Source organism: Eumetopias jubatus, unplaced genomic scaffold, assembly GCF_037043125.1.
Source record: "Eumetopias jubatus isolate StellerSeaLion01/CBP00866 unplaced genomic scaffold, mEumJub1_p1.0 scaffold_1, whole genome shotgun sequence".
NCBI classification, from domain to species: Eukaryota; Metazoa; Chordata; class Mammalia; order Carnivora; family Otariidae; genus Eumetopias; species Eumetopias jubatus.
Window position 1 is genome coordinate 111,162,048 of NW_028274807.1, and position 13,104 is coordinate 111,175,151.

Sequence of the window (13,104 nt, forward strand, 5' to 3'; positions counted from 1 at the left end):
ATATAAAATATTTGGTGATGCCACATACACTCCAATTTTATGCATTTAGTTTGTAGCTAAATCTAATGAAGTTTTAATTTTAAATAGATAAAGAACACTTATTTATCCTCTTTTAACAACATGGAGAGCAAACTATTGGTTCTCATTAACTCCTGATCAGCTAGCTGGCTACAGACACAAAGCATGTTAATTTTCTACAGGCACCTTTCTGAATTCAAGTAAAGTTTTGGTAGACAAGGGTTTTACTTAAATGTCACGGACATAATATGAATCTTGAGTACAAATATTGCTCACCATTCTTGCATTCTTTAAATTATTTTACTTTGAAAATTTAAGAACTATCATTAAGTCATTAATAACACAGGTTTTCATTTAAGGAATATCCTGAACTGTGAAAATACAAATCTAATCAAATTAAATTTTGAACACATATAGAGCCAAATATTTCAACAAAACTGCAGTTTAATTTCAGAAAATGTGTTAAAATATATATTTATACATCAATTTCTGACATACACTTAATGTGTTAGTATACACAAAATGATGCTTTCTCTTGAAACTGTATTTATGAAATGTACATTTTAATTTAAATACTCAGTATACACTGCACTTAATCTGCATGTTGCATTTATTAAATACATTAAAATCTGCAATGTAACAAAACGTTTTCTGCATACGAAATTCAAAACACCATTTTAAATGAACAAAAGATGGCTCACTTCATTTTTTTTTTTTTTACAACTAGTGTATACAGTACACTAGCTCAGCTCCACCATACTACCTGTTCGTTCTTTTTTATTTGACATTGTTCACAGACTAGTACATATTACAATAAGAGTGCTGGATAAAAACATGAGGTACGAAAGTGGTTCAAAGATTATAGGTCATGCAGATCATGCTAGACAGCAAAGAAAATTGTGACCGAGAAAACACTAAATAAAAATACATAAAGAATGTGCATTATAAAAAAAACTCCATTACACAGCTTTGCTTCTTTGGTTACAAAGTAGGTTGAACAATTTCACAGCTTTTTATTCCCACCCGAAAAAAGAAAAGTCATACGAAATGTCAAAAAGCAGAGGAATCGTGGCAATTTCTCTATTAGAAAGTAGAAACAAATGAACAAAGTTTTCTTCATCAAAATAGCCCAATTATTTATTATATCACAATAACTGGTGACTACCTGTACAGTTGCACTATGTTCTTCATACTTACACTATACAAAATTTACATTCAAGCTGGGTCTGTACTACTGAAAATAAATACCGAAGGTAAATTGCCATTAGTGTTAGAAATATGCCAGGATTCTTTTGTTCAATTATTGCCTAAACGTTTTATCTATTAAATGCAATCCTGTCTTTCAAATCCTTTACTGATACTTATAATAATTCAAAAAAATTAAAAAAGTTCTGTGACATTGTTCATGTACATTATGAAAATAGCAGCCCTGTAATAAATAAAACACAAATAAATGAAAACTTACGTAGGCAAATGTTACTGATATTGAAAGAAAAGTGGCTCTTTAGATGAACTGTTATTTATAATGTGATAGGAAGGCTCAGGGTAAATCCATGGATAATAGGAAAAACGGGAGAGCCACCAAAGCTCTTAAAAGACCCCACTCATGCGCACCAGGTAAAACGCAGACTTTGCTTGCTTTAATAAACCCCATCTATTATTCTCCTTGTGTACTGATGACATGAAACTGGACATCAACAATGCTGCATGACATCTCAAAGGGAGGAAAAGCTCCTGCAGAATGATTGTCTAATACTGAAAAGGCCAAACACACAACCGAAGCATGGCTACTTGCTTTCGTATAAAGTGGAAAGAATACCAGTGGCACACAAGGATAGATTGCTTTCAGTTTTTTTTCTTAATGAGGCAAGAAAGCTTTATGCTGAGGAGACATTCGGCTGCTGTGGAGGTTGCGTTGGCTGCGGAGGCTGTGCTATCACTGCTTGCTGTTGAGAAGTGCTACCAGGATTGGCCTGTTGGGCTGGGAGTTGGGATAACTGATCATTGTTTGAAAGAGATTTTAACAGTGCATTTTCTCGTTCAAGTAAAGAGTTTCTTTCAACTAATTCTTTTATTTGTTCCTTTAGAACTTCCACTTCTTCTCTTACTGCATACATCAAATGGCTTTTCACCAGATCCTGTGAAAAACAAAATGAGCAATGTCAAAAAGAGTGAAGAGAAAGGTGTTGCTATTTGGTTCTGGCCTACCTGGTGCCTTATTAAATACGAGGCATTTTTATCTTAGTTTTCCTGCTCTTGCTTTTACTGTTTCTACTGTATCTTGACTGGCCCTAAGGGAGGTAAGGGTGGGAAAAAACCCAGTTTCCAACTAGGCAGCAAGCCCAAGGATCTTTTTTTTTTTTTTTTTTTTTTTTGATTTTATTTATTTGACACAGAGAGAGAACAAGCAGGGGGAGCAGCAGGCTCCCCGCTGAGCAGGGAGCCAGACAAGGGACTCGATCCCAGGACCCTGGGATCATGACCCGAGCCGAAAGCAGACGCTTAACCGACTAAGCCACCCAGGGGCCCACCCAGGGGCCCACCCAGGGGCCCACCCAGGATTTCTTTTCAAAGTTTGGAGTGATTTCCAAAAATACTAGGTTCCTTATATTGTCAATTTCAAGCTCAGAATTAAAAAAAAAAATTTAAACTCACATGCTTAGAGGTTAGACCAAGAGAACAAAGGATATTAAAATGGTATTAAACTAGTTATAGCATTTCTTGAAGAGATAAAGTGACCTACAATTTCCAACTCTAAAACCTTAAAGAAAAATAGTTTGTGACTAATGGTCCTTACTTACAGTCTATAGTTTTAATAAGCCTTAATCAAAATATTTTATATAATATGAACAGAGTACCTTTAAGGGAACAAAAAATTGATAGTAACAGCAGAAATCAGAAAAAGATTCAACAAGTTCTATTTATTAGAGCTGACTAAAATGGCATTTATAAAAACGAAGACTTCCAGCTAAAGTTTTCATTTTAATACTCTTTGCCTATAAACTATTTTTGATGCTGAAATACTTGAAGGCACATAATGCATTCTGATTATGTATGCCCCTCCAAATGGCCCTGATTTATCAATGGCAATGCATGAAATGTGAGATGTCCAAATGGGGGGAAATATTAACTCCGCTGGTATTTCCAGACTAAAAATTCTCTTATGTTCTAGCATCTTCAACTAAATCTGATTATCAAAAAACATACGTTGGTTATCTTGTTTTAAAGAAATTAGGTGTTTGTTTTTTTTAGAATTGATAAAAACCAAATGCTTCCTACAACCAACAACCTATGAAATGAGAGAACTATAAACTTTTACTTACCATTGCTTGTTCTATTTTGTTGTCAATGGCTACACCACCTCCCCCAGATGCACTGGAAAAAATTAGAATATTTCATTAAATTATTCTAAAAATGTAACCTTCTAACTTTTAAAATAAAAACATTTGTTTTACCAAAACCAAAAACAGTAACTTAAAATAGCTTATTAAGTCTATTCTCATAATTTCAGTATACTCAAAGCTCTTATTTTGAAAATCAGGGATCTCAGTAAATAGAAGACTTCCAAAAATCCTTTGTAGTTCCCACATTTCTAATTTCCCTATGACATACATATGCTACTTTAAAAGCAACTCCCAATTCTATTCAGGAGCTCTTAACTCCGTGAACTTTTAAAAAGATACCTTTTGAATGAGCAGTACACTCTCTCCATCTTTTAAACTTCTTCATTTACCAATTACATACTCTAATTGACGTTCATGTGGAAATTCCAGTGGTCACTTATTGCATTAAAATTCAGATGATGACTTTCCTCTATAGGTTTTACTTCTGGTTTAAAAATTTCTAGAACCAGCTTCTAAAGGGCCTTTGGGCAAATGATACTTGCAAGGTTGGTTAATACCCATCTCAACATTCTGGCAAATCTTCATACTTTCATTGTCGGTTACTAGCTGGCAAAAATCACCTACAAAGGTATGTTGTTTAGACCCGTTTTTCCTGGGAATATTTGGAAGTAGTCTAGCTAGTAAGGATATCCCAAGTTCAACTATCACTTTAGCATTTGTATGATAATAACAGAAGGTTCAATAATTGTCCTCTTAAATAGTAAGAATAGTGAATATCTATATCCTTTTCTTAGCATTTTTGTAAATTTTGAAGAACAGTTATTAGATTTTCTTGTAAAGACAAACCTGATAATTTTAATCTACTTTATCAATACAAAGAGGTCTTTAACTGATATCAAACTTTGCAAAATACTCTTCATAAAGTATATTCTAAGAAAATTTAGATGCTAATATTATTTGAAGGCTATTCTATTTTAGATGATGTGGGCCCTCAGACTGGTATATATTGAGGCACAGGAATATCCTGTCTTAGGTGGTGGTGCCTTTTACACTGTAATCTAAGTAGATCTGGTTATAATCCTGGTTCTGCTACTCACTACCTGTGTGACCATCAGCACATCAAGTATTTAATTTTCCTAGACCGGTTTCCTCCTGTGTAAAATGAAGGGGTTGGGTCAATGCCTCAGTGGACTTCCTACTTCTAAATCCTTGCATCAATACACAGAAGACACAAACTTGTTCATCTGAGCATTAGTCACATTAAATACAGCATACACCTTTACTTCTTGCTGCTATTTCTAAGATGAAAACAGATTTTATATACCTAATAACTAGAAAGGATATATAGATCATTAATAAATACTTATATATGTTAGGCTTTAAATGCTTGTAGAGCTGTGTAAAACAAAGTATGGCTATATGTAACTATAAACTATAGAACAACTATATAAACCGTAAGGCTTTGGTGTAAAGTTCAGTTCGGACACCACGTGGGTATGTTCACCAAATACCGGCTGCAATTTGCAAAAAAAGACAGTGCCAGGCATTTAGATTAGTTTGTCTGACCATCCTAGATTATACTCTCAATATTTTTTATTTCTATACCAATAAGGAAAAAGTGAATTAGTTTGTCATTTCTTGATGTAAATACATTCAATTCTTTTAACACGTTTTAAACAGAACACCTTAAATGCTAACTTTAACACCAGTTTTATATATTAACAAGCAACCAAAACAAAAAATAAACCCCTGGCCCTTAACAAGGGTTTATTACTTTTTTTTATGATTAAAATAATACTGGTAAGTTTCCAAACCATTCCCCTTAGGCTAAGGAACAATAATTAGCATCCTATTCTTTGTTGATATAATAAACTCTAATCCTGACTCAGACCTCTTTTACAGCAACGAAGGAATAGGTTTGCAAAGTATAAATGGATCATACTGAAGATTTGTGTCCCTTAAAAAGTATTAATAACCCAATTTTGTTAAGCATTTTACTTAAACAATTAAATCAGATACAATTACTATCACTACAGCGATTTCTGGCTATTTTGAAGGCTGTTTTTAAACAACTCTGTATAAACCTACGGCAGTGGTTCTCAAACTTTAGCATGCACCAGTCATCTAGAGGTCTAAAAACAGATGGCTGGGTTTCGCCTCAGTTTCTGATTTAGAAGGTCTGGGGTGGGGCCCAGGAATTTGCATTTCTAACACGTTTCCTGGTGATGCTGCTTCTGCCACCTGACAGACCATACTTTGAGAACCAAAGTTGTAAGAGAAAGAATAAAAAAAACTTAATCCTATTTTAAAAACTTCTTAACCCAGAATACAAAACTTTTTACCTTTCATGACTTTGACCCCTAGCTTCTATGGTCTTCTTTCTTCTCACACTCCATCCGGCCTATTGTGTTATTACATTATTGTGTGTCTTACATTGACTATTTACAGTCTGTGAAACCTAGATTCTCTCAGGTTTCCATGGCTTTGCAGAACTGCTCCCTCAGCTGCAAATGCTCATGGTTCCAATTCATCTGGCTATCTTTTACTTGTTCCTTAAGATGCTCCAATGCCACGTCTTCTGTAATGCCTTCTGATTTCCTAAGGTAGAACCAGTTATTCCATCTCTCCTGTGGTTCACAAACTTTTTATACTGCATAACCAGGAAAGCAGAATAGCAAATTCCAGCTCCTCCATATACTCACTGTGTGAATTCTGGAAAACTATTTAGCCTTTCTAGACCTCAGGCTTCTCATCTAAAATACGGGTTATATACCTCAATTCATAAAACTCCTGTGAGGATTAAAGGAGTTTAAATACTACTACATCTGTAACTCTTATCAGACTGAGTTCCTTGAGAGAGGTTCCTCATCTCCACCCACTCTGAAGAAGTGAACACAGTGCTTGGCACATAAGAGCTCAAAAGCAAATTGAAAGAGTCTGAAAGACTCAATATGACAGCAATTAGATTTGAAACAATTACTGGTTTATATTAGAAAGCCATTAAAATATTTTGAGTTTGAATAAATTCATAGTTCTCAAAGTATGGTCACTGGACCAGCAGTAGCAGCATCACCTGGGAACTTGTTAGAAATGGAAATATTTGGGTCCACCCCAGACCTATTGAATTACATACTCTTGAGGTGGGACCCTGGAAATCTATTTTAGTAACTCTTCCAGGTGACTGATAGAAACTGAAGATTGAGAAACCGATTTATAATAAGGATATCAATATGGTAGTCTTAAATAAGCAAATAAGAGGGTATTCTATTTCAGGATCCTTGAACATGGTTTAAGAATATTATTTCAAAGAGGGTAAGAAGTTGTTTTCTATTGTGTTCAAAGTCAACATAGTGGTTTGGGCTTCACACTCTTAAAAATGAGAACGATCAACTGAAGCAGAATGAAAAATTTTCCTTTATTTGCTTCCTTGACCTAATGTTAAAGTTTTATGCCTTGCTTTCTTTTTTATTATTGCATTCACCACCCTATAACTTGATGGTTAACTTAAGTTCCTAAGACTTTGTAACTATTCTGGTAAACTATAACTTCTATATAAAGGCAAGGGATAATTTGTAAAAAGAAACATTCTGTTTGATATAAGTCACTCTTTTAGAATAAAAACATACCATGATAAGTATTTACTAGAATTAAAAATTGTGGTTATGGAGGAAATGGACAGAAATATAGAACTGTAGGGGAAAAAAGACAACAAGCATATACCTATAGTATTACCTTTTATATGAATTTTTTTTTATTAGAATTACAGCCTCCCAAAGAACGAAATGAGCTTGAATTTAGTGGGGTTTCTTTAATTTTAAAGATTTTATTTATTTATTTGACAGAGAGAGCAAGAGAGCACAAGCAGGAGGAGGAGCAGGAGAGGAAGAAGCAGGCTCTGCGCAGAGCAGGGAGCCCAATGCGGGGCTCGATCCCAGGATCCTGAGATCATGACCTGAGCCAAAGTCAGACGCTTAACCATCTGAGCCACCCAGGCGCCCCTAGTGTTTTTTATTATTTTATTATTATTTTTTTAAGTAATCTCTACACCCATTATAGGGCTCGAACTCACAACCCTGAAATCAAGAGTCACACACCCACTGACTGAGCCAGCCAGGCATCCCTGAATTTAGTGTCTAAATAAAGTCAGATTGCATAACTCTTTTGCCTTTTACAATCACATTCACAGGAAAAATAAAACTCAATTTATCAAGGTACAGCAAGATAGCTTGGCTTTCAATGCTGTTCATTTTAAAATTCATCCCAGGTGGCTCCCCATACCATAGTTTTTCTTCCCAGACCTTCTTCCTCTTATCTCAATAGATCACTTGGCAACCTGAGAAGAGGCCAGATATGAACCTCTGGCTTCACAAATTCCCTACATTTTCATCTTTCTTAGGCTGTTTCATTCATGCTCTCAGCTCAAGGACTTTGTACAAAACATCTCCAGTCTCACCTCTCTAAAAATTAAAATCCATGAAGGTGCGGTTAGGCTAACTTGATCTCACTTAAAAAAAAAAAAAAAAAAAAAAACTATGAGAAATCAACGTTTTTATCTTCATTAATGTGGACAGAGATATCATGGCTACTTGTTTAAAATAAAAATAGAGCAAATTTCTTCTCTTACATTTTGACTACTGTGTCTTCTGTTCTCCCCTCAACACAAATGCTAATTAACAAAGCAACAAGATAGAGGAAAAGAACACTTAAATGATTGCCCACTTTTGCAGGTACACATTACTTTAGCGAGTCCTTACTGCAAGCTTGAGAAACAATCTCATCTTACAGTTGAGGAAACTGAAGCCAAGTAACTGACTCAAAGCACAATCAATGCTAGAGACAGAACTGAAACCTAGATTTAATGTCAAAACACATGCTTTTTCTACCTTAACAGTAAGACTGTGTGAAAGCAATAAGCAACTATCTCTAACAACCTAAGAGAAATGCAGACTTATGTATACTATGAAGAGTGCTTTAACTATGTACCAAGTGTCATTTGTGAAACCATAAGCATGGATCCAAAATTAAATTATGTGCATAATATGTCATTTATCTTATCCAGCACATTACTAGAAGAGGTTGAGCTCTGAGAACAAGGGAGGTAACTTCTTAGAAAAGGCTCTGTGCTCTTTAGACAGCCAGTATAGTTTACCTATTTGCTAAGAACTAAAATGTTCTTTTGGTCTGTTAGAAAGCTGAAGATATTTTAAAATTACATGTACCTATATGCAGAATATTTTAAAAATTACCTTCTTTTGCTAAAAGACCCTTCTAACTTTCTGTGTTGAGTCACAATCACAATTAAAAATCCACTACAGGAATTCCCCAAATTATAAAATCAAATCTTTTATAATAAGAACTTTGAGCTGGCAAATCTGATATACTTATGTTCAAGCCGCCTTACCCAAACAAGGTAAAAATGATTCTTCATAAACTCACAAGTGGAAGCTACAATCTTTCCAAAAAAAGAAGCTACAATCTTTCTTAGAAGCCAGTCTTTAGGAATCACATACTGTTTCTAGTAAATAATGTACAACCAACCTTCATTCCCCCCTCCCCTGCCAATAAACTCGAAAATAACATAATTATTACTAAAGTGGATTAATTCTAACCTAGGTAACATTTGGCCTTTTTTATTTACTTACTCACTTTAAAGACAGTGGCGGGGGGGGGGGGCGGGCAGAGATAGGGGAAGAGAGAATCTCAAGCGGACTCCATGCCCAGTGCAGAGCCTGACATGGGGCTTGATCCCACAACCCTGAAATCATGACCTGAGCCGAAATCAAGAGCTGGATGCTCAACCAACTGAGCCACCCAGGCGCCCCTACATTTGGCCTTTTTTCTAAGAAACACGTATTTTGTTTTTTAGAAAGAAACTATTAAGTTGCTAATAGCAAAAAAATAAATCTAATGAATGTACAGCTCAGCAAGCCTATAAAAAAAAGGTAAACAGAAAAAAATGCATCACTCTTCTGTAAGAGGAATTTAAAAAATAGTTACAGCTTAACATTCAAGAGCAAATAACAGCTCTCCTTCTAAAAAAGAGCCAAAATAGATACAATTCAGGTAAACTTATTCTATGGCCAAATGCAAATTTCTGTATTTAGCAATAAAACTATCAAAGTTAACAGTAAATTAAGCTAAGAACTAAAAATTTTATGTATTCTAATTACTGACCATAAGTTCTCTATGTAAAAACAAAAAATCTGTTTAATTTCATGATTAAATTCATAAAAAGCCCCATGAAGATTTTTATTAATAACACAAAATAAGTGATTTTTGTGAATAAAAGCTATTATTCATGATAAACAAGCAGGTAAAATAGCTACTCACAAAACTAAATGTTATTATTTTCTCAAGTAACCAGTCTTACAATGGTGCAAAAAAAAAAAAAGCTTTTAACCAAGGAACAATTAAAAACCCAGTTAAATATTTACATAAAGATTGATAGTTGTTTTTAGCATCTACAGAAACCAATTATATCATTAGCATATTTTATACTCATCTAATTAATTTAAGGTAAAAATTCTGGCCAGAAATGAATATTTAAAGAGTAAAAAAGGATACATGCTGTGGATTATACCAATGTCAACTTCCTGGCTTTTGACCTTTCCTAAAGCCATGTAAGATGTTACCACTGCAGGAAGGGGGCAGGGGGCAGGGGGCAGGACACACACACTGGGTGAAGGGGTACATGAGGCCTCCCTACACTTTTTTCTTTACAACTTCTTATGAATCAATAATTATTTCAAAATAAAAGTTAAAGAAGATACATACATGTGGTAAAAAATAAATTCAAAGAGTATACATAAAAGGGTATATAATAATACAAAGTCCTTCTCCTCAGACCCCTTTTGTCCAGAGTCAACCATATCATCTGTATTAATGGCCTTTTAAAAAGTCCACTTAGGAAGAATGTCTGTAATACTTTGGAGAAGCTTAACTAGATGCCTCAAAATATAGAAAAATAAAAAACTCCTTCAATAATTTCACTAAAATACAAAGTACTTCTAGAAATCTATTAAGACTAGAACTCCAATTCGAAAAATGGGTAGATTTCACATGGATAATCCACAAGCCATGAAAAAAACCCAGGCTCTCATTCATAATAAAAATACGGATTAAAACTATAATGTAATACCATTTCCCTAAACTGTCAAACATACTAAAATTTAATACACTGTTAGTGAGGCTGTGGGAAATGGGCCTTCTCATATAGTGAGGATTTAAGTTGTACACTGGTATAACCGTTACACAGAGCAATTTGGTTATATCACAGTTGTACACATACATACATTCTCACTCACTCTTATTTATTTACTATTTGAGTCAGCAATCCTACATGTGGGAATTTATCCTATATTTCTACATACATGGGATAGAATATATTTACAATGCTACTCATTATAGCACTGTTTAAAACAGCAAGATTTCTAATAATCAACATGGAACTGATTAAATAAATCATGGTATAGCCATTTATTCAATTGAATACTACCCATCTATAAAAGACGACCCTACAAAAATGCTTTTCTGTGTACTGAGATGGGAACAATGTACCCTGGAGATCTTTTAAAAGTAAAGGTGCAGATGTATGTACATGACCACTGTGTGAGGGTGATATACAGTATTTGCTTGCATGTGCATAAAGAAACTGGAAGAATACACACAAACTAAGAAAGTGGTTATCTGTCTGGGAAGGCAGGCAGATGGGGGACAGAGATAGAATACTTTCATTGCACTTCGGAGAATACTGAAAAACAAAACAAAACAAAAAACAAAAAAACCAACCACATTCCAAAATGAAAATGACTCACGAAAGAGTTATTAACCCTGTACAGTGTGAACTTAAGACATGAACAAATGGCAGACAGGAAACAGAAAAGAAAAAAAGGAGGGAAGAGGAGCCAACAACTCCATCTTCCTTAGGAACTACTTCATTCTAGAAGATCAGTACTTTGTTTAACATTCAAAACAACAATATGATATTTGTGATTTGTAAAATTTATTTCTTTGGCTTAGGGTGAATAATAATCACTTAAAAAGTATTATATAAGTAATGTTTATAACTCTTAATATAGCTATTTGTTTCAAAATGATTCTGGTAAGAAAAAAATAAAAGTCTGTGATAAACATCTTTGATATACTAATATTAACTTTAACTTCTTTTTCTAGATCTCTTTACATTTAGATCTCTTTACATTTCCAAGTGAGGGTATCTTGAGGGAGTTATTTTAGTATTAGGCAGTAAAATTCTGATCGTTTTTTCCTCATAGAGTCACTCTAAGGAAACAATTTAAAAAGTAGCCAAACTAAAATTCTTTCTATCAAAACACTCAAGATGGAAGATGTAAAAATTCAGTCTTGAAAAACTGGAGAATAATACAAAAGTGAAATATGCACAGCAATTTTACCATTACAATCCAAATATTTCAAATAAACTAAAAAAGTTTAATATTCTTATTTCAAGTTAAATACTTAAATGTAAAAAAAATCATATCTACTTAAAGGCAGATGAGCTTATGCACTAGCTAGTTATTTTTTATTAGACTAACATTAGGCAAGGTTTGACAGGATGAAAGTTATTTTCTTCCTTTGAGACAGGACTGAAATAAGAAAGGGTGTGAGAAAGGGGTAGGAGGAGAGTGGCATTTTCCTGAATGTTGGAGTGCTTACATTTAGAGCAGGCTCTCTTGAAAGAGACTGCATTGTACTACTTACCCAGCAGCAATAGGTAATTTGATGATAGGATAATTCATTACTCATTGAAATGAAGGATGTATCTCAAGGGGCTTAAGCCCAAATTGAAAATTTGACACTACAGTCCTTATTACTTTAATTTACTTCCTGGAGACTGGGAAAACAGTATATGATTGACAATTATCTAGACTGAGATATACATTAGCACCTAAGAGTAAAAAAGGGGAAACAGATCAGAAAGAATGTCAAATGTTGCCAACCGATGTCTAGCTCAGAATACCTTACAAAAATAATGTTAACTCTACTGAAAGGGAATAAAGTGGATGTAATCCTATATATTCATTCTAGATATTCTAAAACCAGACTAAAAACTTTTAGTCTGCTGGAATAGAAGCTGATGGTTAACCAACTTCTGAAAACATTAGAATTAACAAATTAAGTATACCTTAATCTAGCAAAAGGTTTATGTTTTTCGACCATCTTTCATAGAAAGATGGAAAATTTAAAAAGAAAAAGAGAAAAACTCAATAAGAATTCTTAATATGAATGAAGACATTAAAAACACAGAAGAGTTAAATTATCTCAGCTGTGTTAAGAAAAGCATAAAGATTAACAAAGGCCTTCCAAGGAATGGACTATGTTTAAGTCATTTTGTAGTAAAGATCAATTCTCCTTTAAAAGGTTAATAACAGCATTCCTTCCTTTTGACTGTGAAGAAATAATAGCACTTTCATCACCTAAGGAAATTTTCATGGTGTAAGTGTATGAAAATGAACAAAACTGGAGAAAGAACATGATAGAAAAGAATGTCAAGGGAAATCAAAACAAAAACTTAACACTCTTAAGATAAGCATTTCATTTCAGAGACCCACAACAAGCGTTGAATTAACTTCACCCAGCAGTGGGCCTATTATAAAAACAACCTTTTTATATAGCTAAATACACCTAACATCTCTCTTTTTTAATCCACCTAACATTTCTAAAAGTAATTCAGAATTCTTTAGCAATGACATAAAAATGGGTCAAAGGAAAAAAAAATCAGAAC

At 33.9% G+C, this 13,104-nt stretch overlaps 1 protein-coding gene across 2 annotated transcripts in view; it reads right to left on the reverse strand.

Moving 5' to 3' along the window:
- Positions 1 to 610: 610 nt before the first annotated feature.
- TSC22D2 (TSC22 domain family member 2) overlaps positions 611 to 13,104 on the reverse strand; it is a 48,987-nt gene continuing 36,493 nt past the window's right edge. For both annotated transcript variants that reach the window (XM_028103141.1, XM_028103142.1), the window contains 2 exons: positions 3,342 to 3,393; positions 611 to 2,156 (listed from right to left, as the gene is read on the reverse strand). In XM_028103141.1, coding sequence (XP_027958942.1) covers positions 1,896 to 2,156; positions 3,342 to 3,393 — 313 coding nt within the window. In that variant the 3' untranslated portion in view covers positions 611 to 1,895. The remainder of the gene's footprint in view (positions 2,157 to 3,341; positions 3,394 to 13,104) is intronic.